The sequence below is a fragment of the Procambarus clarkii genome, chromosome 16 (genome assembly GCF_040958095.1).
Source record: "Procambarus clarkii isolate CNS0578487 chromosome 16, FALCON_Pclarkii_2.0, whole genome shotgun sequence".
NCBI lineage: Eukaryota > Metazoa > Arthropoda > Malacostraca > Decapoda > Cambaridae > Procambarus > Procambarus clarkii.
The window spans coordinates 31,598,457-31,615,034 of record NC_091165.1 but is presented as its reverse complement, the minus strand read 5'-3'; the positions used below and the strand labels follow the sequence as shown (position 1 = coordinate 31,615,034).

The 16,578-nt window shown below is 48.1% G+C and overlaps 1 protein-coding gene across 1 annotated transcript in view; it reads right to left on the bottom strand.

The window, feature by feature from the left end:
* Positions 1 to 16,578, bottom strand: part of DNAlig4 (DNA ligase 4) — a 594,766-nt gene that overhangs the window by 206,330 nt on the left and 371,858 nt on the right. The window contains exon 13 of the mRNA XM_045745582.2: positions 15,238 to 15,375. Coding sequence (XP_045601538.2) covers positions 15,238 to 15,375 — 138 coding nt within the window. The remainder of the gene's footprint in view (positions 1 to 15,237; positions 15,376 to 16,578) is intronic.

The window sequence follows — 16,578 nt, the reverse complement described above, 5'->3', positions numbered from 1 at the left end:
CCAGTGAGTTGGCAGGGAACCAAATCCCAGGTGAGTGGATACGCGGACTGGCTGGGAGCCCAAACCAGTCAGTCGTCGAGGTAGGCCAGAACCCAAACAGCTAACAGATGCAGGCGGACCACCACGACCCGAGTAAGGCATGTGAAAAACCGAGGCGTCAGATTCAAGCCAAATGGAAGGCAACGAAGGCAGTAACCGTGACACCACACAACAAAACCGAGCCAATCCCTGAACCGTGGATGAATCGGGCCGTGCCAATACGCGTCCTTGAGGTCCAGGGACACCATCCAAACATTTGGCTCCAACAGAAGATGGACGTGGGACAGAGTAGTCATCCGAAAGGAGGGGCAATAAACCCACAGGTTCAGACGGGACAAGACCAGAATGAACCAGAGGTCCGCGCAGTCCCATTTCGAGATCGGAAACAGGCAGGAAACCCACCTGAGAGATGTGGTCGTTCCGACCATGCCCAAGCGAACCCACTCCAAGATGACTTGACACAGCACAGGAGAAGAGGCCTGCCCCACCAGCCCCGAACCTCCCGAAGGAGGAGGAGCCATCCTACGCTACCGCAGGCCACACGAAATCACCCAAAAGGCCCACAAATTGTGGGACCAGACGTGAGCAAGCAGAGGAAGCCTTCCCCCATCGCCCCATCAGTGGGACAAACTGCAAAAGGGTCGACGCACCTTACGAGAACCTAAACGTCGCACAGGGTGATCCCCGCGCCGACCAGAAACAGATGGTACTGAAGGCTGCGCCTGCCTTGAAACTGGTACCACTGGCGTACCACGATGGGAAGAACCCCAAGCCCTGGCACAACCCTTCCGGGAAGGCCCCCCACAAGTCCCCCAGAGGACTAACAAGTCCGACATAGAACGGCAACTAGCCGAAGCTGCCTGCACATACAGGGGTACCTCAGTTTAAGAGTTTAATCCGTTCCTGGAGACGGCTCGTATTCCGAAAACTCGTATTCCGAAGCTAATTTTCCCATAAGAAATAATGGGAAATGAATTAATCCGTTCCTGACTACCCCAAAAACCCCACATCAAACTAAATTTTTATACCTAATTCATCTAAATAAACCTACAAAACTATGTTAAAGCTATTACTTACCTTGCTGTTGAATGCTGTAGGCGTATGGAAGATGGTGAGGAGGGGGGGAGGAGGAGAGGATTTACTGTTTGGAAGGGGAGTCCCCTTCCATTATCACATCACGCAGTGAGGACTTCACTGGTGAGCACACACTGGCACATTTTGCCTGTATACCACTAGGACTTGTTTGTCTTACTAAGAATCTGTCTAAAGACACTTGTTTTTCCCTACATTTTAACACTTGTCTGTAGTAAGACATCACATTGTCATTTAAAAGGTCAATGCAACGGCCTGCTACAGCTTTATCTGGGTGAGTTTTTTCAACAGAACTTTGTCGTTCTTCCCATACTTCACACATTTTCTTAATCAAGAAGGGACATCCTCTACTGCCTCTACTCACAGCTATTTTCTTAGGTTGAACCTTATCAATGGCTTTCTTGAGACCCATGGCGAGATATATAATAACAACTTTTATGCTCAAATGGCCAAAAAACCGACATAAAACTGTAAATCCTTGTGAAGAATTCAGGAGGGATAGTCACTGGGTGGGAGACAATGGTAAACTGAGGGGCAGAGGGGCGACGATCGCCGTACCACCACGCGCTAGGTCGGCCTGAACGCGTATCAACAAACTCGCGTTCCGAGGTAACCCTCGCCTTCCGAGAAACATTTTCCGAGGAAATCCGGCTCATATTCCGAAAAACTCGCATACAGGGACACTCGTGTTCCGAGGTACCACTGTACTGCACAACCACAGACTCTGCAAACAGCAACAGACAAAAACGCAAAGACACTCTAAGAGCCAGGGCCCAAGTGGATTCCAAGAAGACGTGAGCACCAACTGCCGACATGTGAGAAGAGAAGCAAAAAACTGTGAAACTGCATCCTGCAAGTGCGGTGCAAACAGCTTGCAGGCGACGCACGCACCTCCGAGGGCAACGAACCAGACCCAGAGGTGGCCCCAAGCTCCTCACATCTAACTCAAGCCAATACAAGGACACTGTCTGAGCCTTCTTCCACTCAAGCGCGTGTGACCGACAGAATGTATGACATGGCTTGAGAAGAGCAGGCAGTCTATCAACCAGGATGACTCCAAATTTCATAACGAACCCAGTACGGACACGAAGATCCATACATGAAGGAATGCGAATCCATTACAAAAACATAATCCGGGTCGTGCAGGAGGTAAGCCGCAAGGGCTTCCGCACCACATGTGACGGGACGCGGGCAGCAGAAAACCTCTGAGAAACCCACGGGATCATGGAACCAAACCCGGGAAGGGGTAGACACCAAATCCAACTCGTACGAGGAGGGAGCGAAAAAGAACCCATCTCCTTGTAACAACAAGCCCCGCTCCGAGGGTACAAAAACCCAGGCGGGGTCCAACGGGTATTGGAAATAAACCAACATTTAATTATCATTTGCATGCTAAGCACAGCATTTACTAACACTAACAAACATGTAGTACTAATTGAAATTAATATTTTCCTTACAGCATATTACTTGCCGAATTCTTCCTAATTGGCATGGCGATACTGCGTCAGACAACTCCGCAGAGGTATAAATACTATCTACATATCAGAGAATTAAATAATATTCTCATTTTCTGTCAGTATTCTTTCTGAGAATTATTAACTGACAGTATAGCAATCAGTGATCTGATATTAGCATGTTATCAGCAAGAGATCACTATCTAACAGTTTATCTGTTATATTAAATCGCCATGGAGGAATCAGAAATTTCCCTCCATTTCTCATCTAATAACAACTCTGTTCGTATTAATTATTACCTGACGAGAATTTATATACAGAGCACCACTTGGTTTCCGAACTTTAGTTATCCGAAACTTCCAGTTTCCCGATTGGGGTTGGGGAGTCATGCTACCCGAACAAAGTTCGGGTAGGAAGGGGTCCGCCAAGCGTCACGCCGGCTTGTGGTGGTGGGTGGGCGATGGTCCAGTTTGCCCGCTGTGACTTCACAGATTCACGGCCTATTATTCCTATTATTTTGAATTGCCATAAGGCTGGAATGTTCATTCTGTGCTTTTGTTTTACATATCTGCACAATCAAGAAACATCTGTGCACCATGTTGGCTCCAAATGCGCGCATTGCGTCAGTGGTGGGTGGATGGACGATGGAGCTTAGGTGGGAGGCAGTATGAATGAGGGGGGGGGGGGGGGAGAATCAGTGAGAGAGGGGGGGAGGTAGGGAGAGATGTTAGGAGGTAGGGAGAGATGCTAAGAGGGAGGGGGAGGTAGGGAGAGATGCTAGGAGGTAGGCAGGAAGGGATGGAAGTAGTGAGAATTAGGGAGGGAAAGGCAGGCAGGCAGGCAGGCAGGCAGGCAGGCAGGCAGGCAGGCAGGCAGGCAGGCAGGCAGGCAGGCAGGCAGGCAGGCAGGCAGGCAGGCAGGCAGGGAGGCAGGCAGGCTAGCTTGCAGGCAGGGAGTGAGTGGTGTCACGCGGTTGAACCGCGTGACCTTGAGAGATGGGATGTAGGGGGCGGGTGGTTTGTTGGTGGTGGGGGTGAGACTGGCTCATTCCCGAAGATAAGCCTAACACACACTACCCGTTAGCATGATGGCAGGGAGGGAGGCAGGCTGGCTGGAAAGGAAGCAGGCTGGCAGGCTGGGAAGGAGGCAGGCAGGCTGGGAAGGAGGCAGGCAGGCTGGGAAGGAGGCAGGCTGGGAAGGAGGCAGACTGGCAGGCAGGGAAGGAGGCAGGCTGGCAGGCTGGGAAGGAAGCAGGCTGGCAGGCTGGGAAGGAGGCAGGCTGGGAAGGAGGCAGGCTGGCAGGCTGGGAAGGAGGCAGGCTGGCAGGCAGGGAAGGAGGCAGGCTGGGAAGGAGGCAGGCTGGGAAGGAGGCAGGCTGGGAAGGAAGCAGGCTGGCAGGCTGGGAAGGAGGCAGGCAGGCAGGCTGGGAAGGAGGCAGGCTGGGAAGGAAGCAGGCTGGCAGGCTGGGAAGGAGGCAGGCTGGGAAGGAAGCAGGCTGGCAGGCTGGGAAGGAGGCAGACAGGCAGGCTGGGAAGGAGGCAGGCTGGGAAGGAGGCAGGCAGGCAGGCTGGGAAGGAGGCAGGCAGGCAGGCTGGGAAGGAGGCAGGCTGGCAGGCTGGGAAGGAGGCAGGCTGGCAGGCAGGGAAGGAGGCAGGCTGGCAGGCTGGGAAGGAGGCAGGCTGGGAAGGAAGCAGGCTGGCAGGCTGGGAAGGAGGCAGGCAGGCAGGCAGGAAGCGATATATGGGTGTTGAAGTGAACCGTGAACCACGTGACCTTTGAGTGTGTAATTACCTAAGTGTAATTACCTAAGTGTAGTTACAGGATGAGAGCTACGCTCGTGGTGTCCCGTCTTCCCAGCACTCTTTGTCATATAACGCTTTGAAACTACTGACGGTCTTGGCCTCCACCACCTTCTCACTTAACTTGTTCCAACCGTCTACCACTCTATTTGCGAAGGTGAATTTTCTTATATTTCTTCGGCATCTGTGTTTAGCTAGTTTAAATCTATGACCTCTTGTTCTTGAAATTCCAGGTCTCAGGAAGTCTTCCCTGTCGATTTTATCAATTCCTGTAACTATTTTGTATGTAGTGATCATATCACCTCTTTTTCTTCTGTCTTCTAGTGTGTGTGTGTGTGTGTGTATGGGTTTGGGGTGGGGGTGGTGTGTCGGTGGTGGGGGGAGAGGGGGAGGTGTGTCGGTGGTGAGGGGAGAGGGGGAGGTGTGTCGGTGGTGGGGGGAGAGGGGGAGGTGTGTCGGTGGTGGGGGGAGAGGGGGAGGTGTGTCGGTGGTGGGGGGAGAGGGGGAGGTGTGTCGGTGGTGGGGGGAGAGGGGAGAGGGGGAGGTGTGTCGGTGGTGGGGGAGGGACCGGCTGACTCCGTAAGCCTAACCACACTCCACAGACCTGTGACCCAGATTTGTTTCTTAAATGTACAGTACATCATCGTATATTTTAGGCAGGATGTTCCTGCAGGCTGGCAGGAAACATCCAGAGGATGTTTGCCAGACGTCTTAATAATCAGTTAGGAACAATTAAGGACTTTTATAAAGCGGATCAGGACTTCACTTATTGATGAGTACAAACAAAACACGTCGCATTTACGCCATGAACCTGACGATTTTTTTCCCTAGAGTTTTTTTCATAAATTTTTCGGAAAAATTTCTTTTTACATTTCTAGTTTATTTTTTCCCCTCTATTTCTCGTATACGAACTTACATGTTAACCGACGGGTCTCGTCCCCAAGGGGTTCGGAAACCAAGTGGTGCTCTGTAACATCAAATTCCCTATAATGTAAACCCCCAGTGTTATCGTCTTATTTAGTAGAGTAATTATAAGGATAAGAATTTTCCATTTCTGCAGAACATGTTCGCACCTGCACGGACGAGACAGGGTTAAGAGAGAGGAGACGCCATTGTCGACTCATGGTGCAGCCCTGTGGTGCGAGATTACGCACCTCATACGCCTTTGAGATGTAAGCGTGGTCGGAACGACATCAACACACGCCATTGCGCGCCATTGCAGTTTAATACTGGCATACGTCGAGTCTAGACCTAGATGGGCTAATATCTCGTGATCATATCAAGCGCGAGAAGTGGCCATTGCATTTAATTGGCCTGGAGTATGTTAATGAGCGGACCACAACGATTATTGTGACTGCTGTGACTTCATCAATGATTATACGATCGTTTTGGTGAACAACGTTTTGGTGGTGACCGGGGAGCCGGTCGGCCGAGCGGACAGCACGCTGGACTTGTGATCCTGTGATCCTGGGTTCGATCCCAGGCGCTATGCGAGAAACAATGGGCAGAGTTTCTTTCACCCTATGCCCCTGTTACCTAGCAGTAAAATAGGTACCTGGGTGTAAGTCAGCTGTCACGGGCTGCTTCCTGGGGGGTGGAGGCCTGGTCGAGGACCGGGCCGCGGGGACACTAAAAAAAAAGCCCCGAAATCATCTCAAGATAACCTCAAGAAGAGAAGATAATACCTATACGGTTAAGTGGTTTTAATTATCTGTACTGAGCTCTTTACATTAATTTTACCATTTGTTTGTCTTATGTCGTAGGCCCTTCTCTAAACACCAAGTAAGTTCCCAGTGAACTAATTTCAATCCCTTTCACTGCCCAATAGTTACATAATCATTAGAGTGTGAGCGTCCTCTACATAATTTTGGATTTGCAGCCTGTGACGAGTCCGCCTGAGGAGGGATCAACTCCGCACGCCACACGTGCTGCGAGATGCATGTTCTAGCAAGTTCCAGATGAGGCGACCTCACACACTCGCAACATTTCTCAATCGCAGCTAAGAAGCTGAATTTATTTTAGTACATTTACTAACCCAACTTACTTATAATTGAGATTTATAACCATATCTAATTCTTATATATTTACTATGTATGCTATATATTATTAGTGCATATATTTCTTAATACTTTACTAACAAATTTGATACGCATAGTTATCTTGTCTGATGCTAATTACTGCATTATTACTGCCAATGATTAATCTTATTCTGCTACATGATCATTGATTCTATTAAATATTTCATAATAATTGATTTACATATTTTCTTAGTAATTCTAATTAATTCATTGATGAAAAACCAGGGTCAACTATTTGTACTAGGGATGTATTAATCTTTAGTATTAACCCGCAATGCTCATGAAAGTCGAACTCTTAACCTATTATTGCAATTACAGTTCATTATTGCTTTCTAAATAACTTCTTAATTATTATAACATCCATAGGCACCGATTCCTAAATTCATTTATTACTTCATTTATTTGTTTCCCTCTTTTGTCAAAGAAAGTGGTCCTTCGAATATTTCTATTTCAGTTAATTAAATATTATATACTGTACATTAGGAGTTAGATCTCCCACAATGGGGCCCAAGGCCCCCAAGTCATCCCCTCCCCTGCCTCGAGAACCTAACCCCAAGGATCCCGGGGACAAGCCGTCCTCCAAACCCCCCCGCCTCTAAAGAAAAAGCAGGAATGAAGGGGTCCATTGGTCAGAACCAGAAGCTCCAGCTGGAGGACTAGGCTCGAATGCCTCCACCGCCACCCTGGAAGGGGACTTCCCCAAGATCGCCCAAGTATCAACACCAACTAAACCCTGCCCCGACTCCAAAACCCTCAGATGTTTCATAGCCAGAAGCAAAGGGGAGGGGGAAAGAATTGGATGGATCACCGAAGGAAAATGACAAGCAGGGATGGACGGAACCAAAGTCGAAGCGACTACCACTCCTAAGTCTGAGTCCCTATAACCAAAACGGGGCAATCTCGGGGCAACTGGGGAAGCAACAAATCAATCGCGTTGCAGCAACCTAAACCGAGCATACAACGCCTCAGCTGCCTGCACCCTCATATGATGTTCAGTAGCTTGGGTGAACTGGAGCACGTACAAAGAACAAATGTCGCATGACTCAGGATCAAAAGAATCACTGACCCGACAGGCAGCATGGCGGAGGCACAACCTGTGATTGTCACTCTAAGCAATGGGACAGAGCAAAGCTGAACCTCGCACAAAGCGAGAGGGGACTCAAGGGTCGCATCCAGTGGACTATAGAGCCCCCACGGGGTTTCCCAGGGTCCTTAGCTTAGTTATCACGCGAAAGGAAGCCTAAGCAGGGTACTGTGAACCGGCACCCAAAACTACCGAACAAACTTCTAAAAGCTGGACCACTGGGATGTGTCCACTCACAAGGTTCTAGCAAGGGGGTACCAACAAGAACACAAAGATGTATACAGAAAGAACCCCAATTGTAGAAAAGGGGCAACCATCCAAGGGCAGAACCCCCCCCCCCCGCCCCATCATGCAGGAAAACAAAATAGAAAAATCTTTCCTCGCAAAAAGATTTTTGCAAGGAAAAAAGAAAGACCAAAAAGAAAGGTAGGCGCCCAAAAACAAACCCATATTATGGTGAAAATATTGCTACCGAAAGTCGAATGAGTGGACAAAACTTCCCAAACAAAAATATTGAAGCTAGCATGCCATCATCACGTCACTACTCGGCCGAATGCGCAACCCCTCCTCCCTGGGAGGTGGGAAGGGGGAGCCCCCAGTCCCTCCGCGTCGATGATCCAACCGGCAGTTCGTAGGCTGGATGTCAAAACACTGCCAACCGTTAGGAGGGAGGGATGCCGGGGAGCCTCCGGAACTCGCTCAGTAAATGGCGTTTCATTACATTCAAGGATGGTTTTTTGGGGGAACCCCGTTGGCTCCCCAGAGCTACCTCACTACAGATAAGAAAAAGAGGGAAGGATCCGGGAGGCAGACACCACGCGCCCTAACACAAAAACAAGACCACAGACGAAACGAAAGGACCCAGCAGATGACCCGGAACAGGTCACTGCAAGAGGGAGACTGCAGCAAATGAGCACCCTACCACTATAACCAAATGAGACAGAAAAAACACGGGAGCCGGAGGAAAGCCGGAAACTTCCCGACTCGACCCCCTGAAGTCAGTGCCAACTGAAAAAGGAGACCTGAAAAATAAACAAAAAAACACACCAGAACCGAAGGATCATGGAGAAGGAAAATACACAACCAGGACCAACGACCAGGATGGCACTGGAAGCGCAAGAGCAGGCCGGAGGTGAAACAACGCCCAAGACAGCTAGCGGAATGGAGCAGAAGGAACAGTAACAACGAGCGCAAGCTGGAGCAGCCCCGCGAACGCCACCCAAGACAAGGCGACAGTACACGGCACCAGACGACAGTCCCAGAGCAACCCTGAAGAGAAAGACAAGACAACCCTATCCGAGACCGAAGAACCCTTCACAGTGATAGGAAAACCGTACTGCCAGGAAACTACACACCGCTGCCGAGACGAATCACACAGTTGGGAGACCAACAATAAAGCCACCAGTGCCCACATAAGCGGCGAGAAACACGAGACAAAAACCCGAGATGCGAAGACTCGAGGGGGAAGAACGAACCAGCCCCATACAGGGCTGGACAAAACCGCAAAAGAGGAGCAGCCGTAGGAAATCCCGTAGGATCGGAAACCGAGTAAAGCAGCGTCCAACCAATGCTGGCAAAGAACCAGAAGGAATGTCCACCAGGGAACCAGGAACCCAATCCCAGCAAGCCAGAAAGGAACCAACCTGGGCGAGCAGACACGCCCCGTCCGGGAGGACCACCCCCCCCCCCAGGACACCAGAAGGAACAAGGCCAAACTCGAAAGTGCCAGTGCCCAGGCAGAGGTCAACGAGGAAAATGAGCACCACGACTATAGCGCGACACGCGAAGCAAAAACAGCGACCCCGCAACCCGAAGGAGCAGCGCAACCAACTCCAGCAGTGAAGAACGATGCATGCGTCTCCAAGGTATACAGGAGAACTACACAGGAAAACAAAAATGTACGATCCGGAAAACAAACAAAGAAAAGTCGTAGCCAGAACTGGAATCCTAACTACCCCTGTGCCAAGAAAAGGAACCAGTAGGGCAGGAGCGGTGGACCGAAAGTCCACAACCACCCGCAGACATCGCAACACAGAAGGCTGCAGTGAGACACAATGAAAAAATTAAAGAATTCAGTACCAAAATTGAACACTGGGATAATAAAAAATCAGGGAACTGAACATGGACAGAAGGCCCCCCCCCCCCACCAGCCCCTAACATCAGTAAAGCCAATAAGCACCAACCAAGATACACACAACAATGAGTAGCATAGAGAGAGGAAAATTGAAAAAGACAAGGAAAAGATCCGAAATACAGGCCAAGTAGAAGCCGGAAACGCAATGTACACGACCAACCACATCGTGTGTAGTGGTTGGGTACACAAACACAGAGGGCCCATTGATATAAGGGCGCAGCCAGGCACAGAAGATAGGCAAGGAAGGAGTGTCCAGAGATCAGAGACCAAGTCAATGAATGAGGACACAGAAAGCACAGATCTAGGGAACAAAGGAGTGTTCAAATATCGAGAAAAAGATCCAGGCACTGAAAAACGAAACAAAAAACACCGAAAATCGGGGCTGTGCCCCACAGTACAATTAAGAACAATATACCCGGACATAGGAAAGTCACAGTAAGACACACGCAAAGTGTCCAAGCAAAACACACACCACCTAATACCCCACCAAAAAGCGAGAACCAGCACCTGGCCGACAGAGTCTCCAGACAGTAGAATCTCACCTGCAGAACAGAGACACTACCGTGTCACGACACAGCTGAGCCATGCAATGTAACAGGAGCATTCCTAGTGGAGAATGTCCAGAGGTGCGTGCCCAGTAGGAGAAGACGAGGTGCATGCAGTACAGAGATGGAGGAGGCACCACTCAGAGTCGCCCCACACTCACAAGCCGAGAAAAGAACTAGAAGATCGCTCCGCACATAAAATCCAGAACACCCCGAGTATCCAGGGGGGTTTGACTGGAGATAAGAGGAGCGAGAATGACGTAGAATCCGCGAGAAAAGACGCGGAACACCAACACATATGTACACATTCCAGATGGAATTTCACCATGGGTTCTGAGAGAATGTGCACCTGAGCTCAACATTCCTCTTCAATTGATTTTTCAGGCATCCCTGTGTACAGGAATCGTAGCTGATGTGTGGAAAAAGGCTAACATTGTTCCAATCTACAAAAGTGGAAGCAGGGAAGACCCCCTTAATTATAGACCGGTATCATTGACAAGTGTAATAGTCAAAATATTGGAAAACAAAATTAAAACTAGATGGGTAGAACACCTGGAGAGAAATGATATAATATCAGACAGACAGTATGGTTTTCGATCTGGAAGATCCTGTGTATCGAATTTACTCAGTTTCTATGATCGAACAACAGAGATATTATAGGAAAGAGATGGTTGGGTTGACTGCATCTATCTGGACCTAAAACAGGCTTTCGGCAGAGTTCCACATAAGAGGTTGTTCTGGAAACTGGAAAATATTGGAGGAGTGACAGGTACGCTTCTAACATGGATGAAAAATTTTCTGACTGATAGAAAAATGAGGGCTGTGATCAGAGGCAATGTATCGGACTGGAGAAATGTCACAAGTGGAGTACCACAGGGTTCAGTTCTTGCACCAGTGATGTTTATTGTCTACATAAATGATCTACCAGTTGGTATACAGAATTATATGAACATGTTTGCTGATGATGCTAAGAAAATAGGAAGGATAAGAAATTTAGATGATTGTCATGCACTTCAAGAAGACCTGGACAAAATAAGTACATGGAGCGCCACTTGGCAAATGGAATTTAATGTTAATAAATGCCATGTTATGGAATGTGGAATAGGAGAACATAGACCCCACACAACCTATATGTTATGTGAGAAATCTTTAAAGAATTCTGAAAAAGAAAGAGATCTAGGGGTGGTTCTAGATAGAAAACTATCACCTGAGGACCACATAAAGAATATTGTGCGAGGAGCCTATGCCACGCTTTCTAACTACAGAATTGCTTTTAAATACATGGATGGCGATATACTAAAGAAATTGTTCACGACTTTTGTTAGGCCAAAGCTAGAATATGCAGCAGTTGTGTGGTGCCCATATCTTAGGAAGCACATCAACAAACTGGAAAAGGTGCAAAGACATGCTACTAAGTGGCTCCCAGAACTGAAGGGCAAGAGCTACGAGGAGAGGTTAGAGGCATTAAATATGCCAAAACTAGAAGACAGAAGAAAAAGAGGTGATATAATCATTACATACAAAATAGTAACAGGAATTGATAAAATTGATAGGTAAGATTTCCTGAGACGTGGAACTTTAAGAACAAGAGGTCATAGATTTAAACTAGCTAAACACAGATGCCGAAGAAATATAAGAAAATTCACTTTCGCAAACAGAGTGGTAGACGGTTAGAACAAGTTAGGTGAGAAGGTGGTGGAGGCCAAAACCGTCAGTAGTTTCAAAGAGTTATATGACAAAGAGTGTTAGGAAGACGTGACACCACGAGCATAGCTCTCATCCTGTAACTACACTTAGGTAATTACACGAGGAAACAAAGCCCCCAGAACCCACAAAAAAGGGCCCAAGAGAAAGAAACCTCCGGAACGAAACCAAAGATTTCAAAGGAACCCGGAATCGAACCAGGGGGAGGCCAAACCACCACATTTTGCGGGCGCCACAGAACAGCAAAGCACAGCCCCCAGACAGAACCCCCTGGAAAAACGGTCATAACAGACCGAAAACCAAGGGACAAGGTGTGGGAGCAAGCATAACAGCCAAGGACACTTGAGCCCAAACCCAAAGGTTAAGACCCAAAACAGACAAAATTGGAAACCCAGTGTAAAATCAACACTCAAATGTTCCCAGAGGAACAGGAAATGGGCAGAAAACACCAGAAAAGCATGGAAACGACAAGAGAATAAAACCCCTGAAAAAAGGTGAAAACTCACCCAAGAACCTCGCTCGCACACCCAGTCCCATGTAAACAAACCGCAACGCCGCCCTGGTGACCACGCCGGGAAACCGGCAGATGAAAATGGCCGCCAGCAGGGGCTGTGACTGACGCTAAAGAAACAAAAACACGCCAGCAAAAGTGGGAAGCAAGCAGACTGGATGGGCGAAAAACGCCGCCCAAAAGCAGAAAACCCAGGCAGGGGCAAACTGCCCCAGTACTGCTAGCAGGCATCCCCCACAGCCCTGGGAACCAACAACAGAGGCCCCGGGGCAGAGCCATCCTCCAAGCCCTCCGCCCGTAAAGAAAAGCAAGAGTCCATGGGAAAGGCAGCAAGAAAGAGCTGCTGGTAAGACCCAGAAGCCTTGGCAGGAGGAACCGGCTTGAAAATCTCCGTCCCCCAACCCGAACAGGGCAGCCCCCGAAAACCGCCAGAGTCTCGGCTCCAACTAAACCCCGTCCTGACCCCGAAACCCGCAGACAGTCCGGAGCCGGGAACAGGGAGGGAAAGGGGCGAACAACACCTAACCAAAACGGGGCGGCCTCGGGGCATCCGAGTGGTAAACCAACCTAGCATGTTGCAGCAACCTAACCTAGCTTGCAACACGGATGCCGCCTGTACTCTGAACAGTAATAACATCAGGAGAGTACTGGAGAACAAGCAGAGAAACACTCGCAAGACTTCGGGTCAAGGTGTCAGTGACCCAACAGGCAGCATGACGGAGGTAAAAGTGGCGACTGTCACCCGGAGACAAGGGCACAGCAACCAACGATCCCGTACAAGATGGGTTGGAACCCGGAAGACACATTTAATGGTCCACCGAGCCCAGACAGGGGTTTCCAGGGCCCGTAGGCTGACTGCTATGGGAAACCCAGGCAAGGTGTTGCTAACCGGTTAAGAAACCCAAAAATAATAAGAGGATAAAGGATAGCACTGAAAACCCCTGAGACGTGTACAATCACGGAGGCCTAGCAGAGGCCACCAAACACTACCCAGTGGAACTATAGCCACACTAGGCAGACCCCCATCAGGCAAATGAAAATAAAAACAAAAGAAAACCCCCGCAAAAGTACACCGTCCCCAGAGGCAACATGAACCGGTCGATGCTTAGGTGGCAGATCGCACAACACCTTGACGCCCTAACCAGCACAATACCAGTCCTTACCCAGGGCCAAACAAGGGCCCCAAGCCCATGCTGGCCCCAACGGCGAGGCAAATGCCAAGCAGCAAGAACCTCTAAGGGAATGGTTCCCGAACGCCCCAAGGAAGATAACCCTGTCACGCAGGGGCAGTACTCACAGGGCGCTTAAGGAAGGAAACCCATACGTGCATGCAGCCCCGGTACTGATGAGGAACACCTGGCCACCGCACAACACAAAACACGGCAGTGAGCACCACGAAGGCAAACACCACCTAGGAAACTGAGGCCAGAAGAGCGTCCATCCGGTTAACATTAGCTTACGAACTGGAGTGCTATGTAGCTGGCGCGGTGAGGTCCAGGACTCCCCCCCCCCTCCCCCTCTCGGGGAGGGGAGGGCTGCGCGGACGAGCAGCGCAGCAGTAATGTGTTACGTCCGCTTGTTTGCTTGTTTCCTTGGGATTGTAGGGAGTTCTACCTCTCTGTTCAGTTTTTGTTGTTAGTTTTTTACCATGTGAGGTTTATTTTGTTATGCTTACCTTTCTGGATGCCTAATCCCGGTTGATGGCAGATAACGAAAAAACCCAACCACAGGGGGGGGGGGGGTTCCAGGGCAATTGGTCCCTGAAACCTCTCTGAAGGGGTCAGGTTCTGGCACTGGTCCCTGGTAGGTCTGAACTCCTTAGCTAATGTTTCAGTCTAATATGACATACATTAGCCCAATAAGCTCCAGGGTGCCGTAGGGGCTCCCTTCAGAAAACACCCATAGAGCCAAGAACACACAGTTTGGGACAGGGCACAGAGCTCAGTAACACCAAACCACACAGCCCACAAGAAGATACACACTGCCCCAAAGGCTAAGAAAGCATAGTATCTTCATTCAGTTCAGTAACATCCAGATACCCAGCCCAGGAAACATTTGAGCATGCAGCCACGGAACCCCCAAACACTTATTCCAGGAATGAGCAGAGACCTATCCTGTCCTTTCCAACTATCAGTTGGATTAATTGACATTCTTTATTTTTTCTCATAGGGGATAAAGGTTATTGTGCAATTTCTTTTAACTTTATGAACAATGCACATATCCTGTTGCATGATCTTTAATCTCCAGATACTCCAATCATCTCTTTGAGGGGCTCAGATATTGATCTTGGCTTTAGGTAGTCAAAGAATGTAACATAAGCTCGACAAGTGAGCGAAGCTCTATGGTGACAGTGCTGTAAGCTCTAGATGGCTACTGAAGGGGCCAGCACAGAAAACATCAGTATTCACAAAACCAAGGGCATCCATACACAAAATAAACCATCTATAAACACAAAACAAAACACCTACACATAAAACAAAGGCCCTATCTACACACACAAAATGAAAGATATTCATACACACACACATAAAAGACCTTTACACAGAAAAAAACAATAAATCCATACACAAATTAAAATGCAGTACATATATAAAATAAAACAGCAGTTCACACAAAAAGATATCCATATGCAAGAAAAATAACCAAGTACAACATATAATGTTTTGTTAAGTTTTTATTAAGCCTTCACCGTGAAGGGAGGGTAAATAATATATGTTGCACGTGATTCTCATATTACGCACTACAGTCTTCCAATATATATTTATACACCAAAAATAGAAGTTGATAAAATATTTACCTTTAAAAGTTGGTCTAACTCTGTTGTGGTGAGTGTGTCATACCAAGGCTTGTCGTAACGTACTTTGTCAACTCTTGGAAACCTTAAAGTCACTTCTGTTTTGTACAACTCACTCTTCACAATTTCTGCAGCTCTCACCTGTCAAAATATTCTGCAATAAGTTAACACTGATTTACCAATTTCTACTTCATATTATCAAAGGATCTTAACCTTTATTGAAGGGGAATATATCCACTTGTGAATTACATAGAATATATCCTGCTATGTGAGTCACATGGAATACATCCTGTTGCATGAGTCACATGGAATATATCCTGTTGCATGTGACACAAACTATACCAGCGATACAAAGATGCGAGAAACAACTACACAGCAATGAGGAGAGAGGCAGAAAGAAATTTTGATAAAGGGATTGCAGACAAATGTAAAACAGAACCAGGTCTATTCTATAAATTCATAAACAACAAATTGCAGGTAAAGGATTATATTCAGAGGTTGAAAATAGGAAATAGATTCACGGAAAATAAAAATGAAATGTGTGAAACATTAAACGAAAAGTTCCAAAGTGTGTTTGTACAAAATGAAATCTTCAGGGAACCAGACACAATAAGAATTCCAGAGAACAACATAGAGCAGATAGAGGTGTCTAGAGAAAAAGTGGAAAAAACCAGCGTTGAAGTCAGTCTCCGTGGTGTAGTGGTAAGACACTCACCTGGCGTTCCGTGAGCGCTATGTCATGGGTTCGTATCCTGGCTGGGGAGGATTTACTGGGCGCAATTCCTTAACTGTAGCCTCTGTTTAACGCAACAGTAAAATGTGTACTTGGATGAAAAAACTATTCTTCGCGGCAGGGAATTGTATTCCAGGGACCTGCCAGAAACGCTACGTGTACTAGTGGCTGTACAAAAATGTAACAACTCTTGTATATATCTCAAAAAAAAAAAAAAAAAAAAAAAAACAGCGTTGAATGTAATGAAACGCCATTTTCTGGGTGAGACCCGGAGGCTCCCCGGAGCTTTACCGGCTGATATGCTAATGTCAGACTTTGGCATCAGTCATGTGTATGGAGTTCTAGGGCCTACCGGGGACCACGGCCAGAACTTGGCCCCCTCAGAGAGGCAAGGGGAGCAATGGCCTATAGAAACCCCCGTGTGGTTGGAAGCATTCTATGTCTGCCATCGACCGGGTCAAGCATCCAGAAAGGTAAGCATTCCAAAACAAACCCCTATTCTGGTGAAAATTGCTACCTAAAGCCGAACTAGTGGATAGAACTCTTCAACAGAAAACAAGGAAACAAGTATGACGTCATACGTCACCGCACCGCTGTCTGCGCAGCTCCCC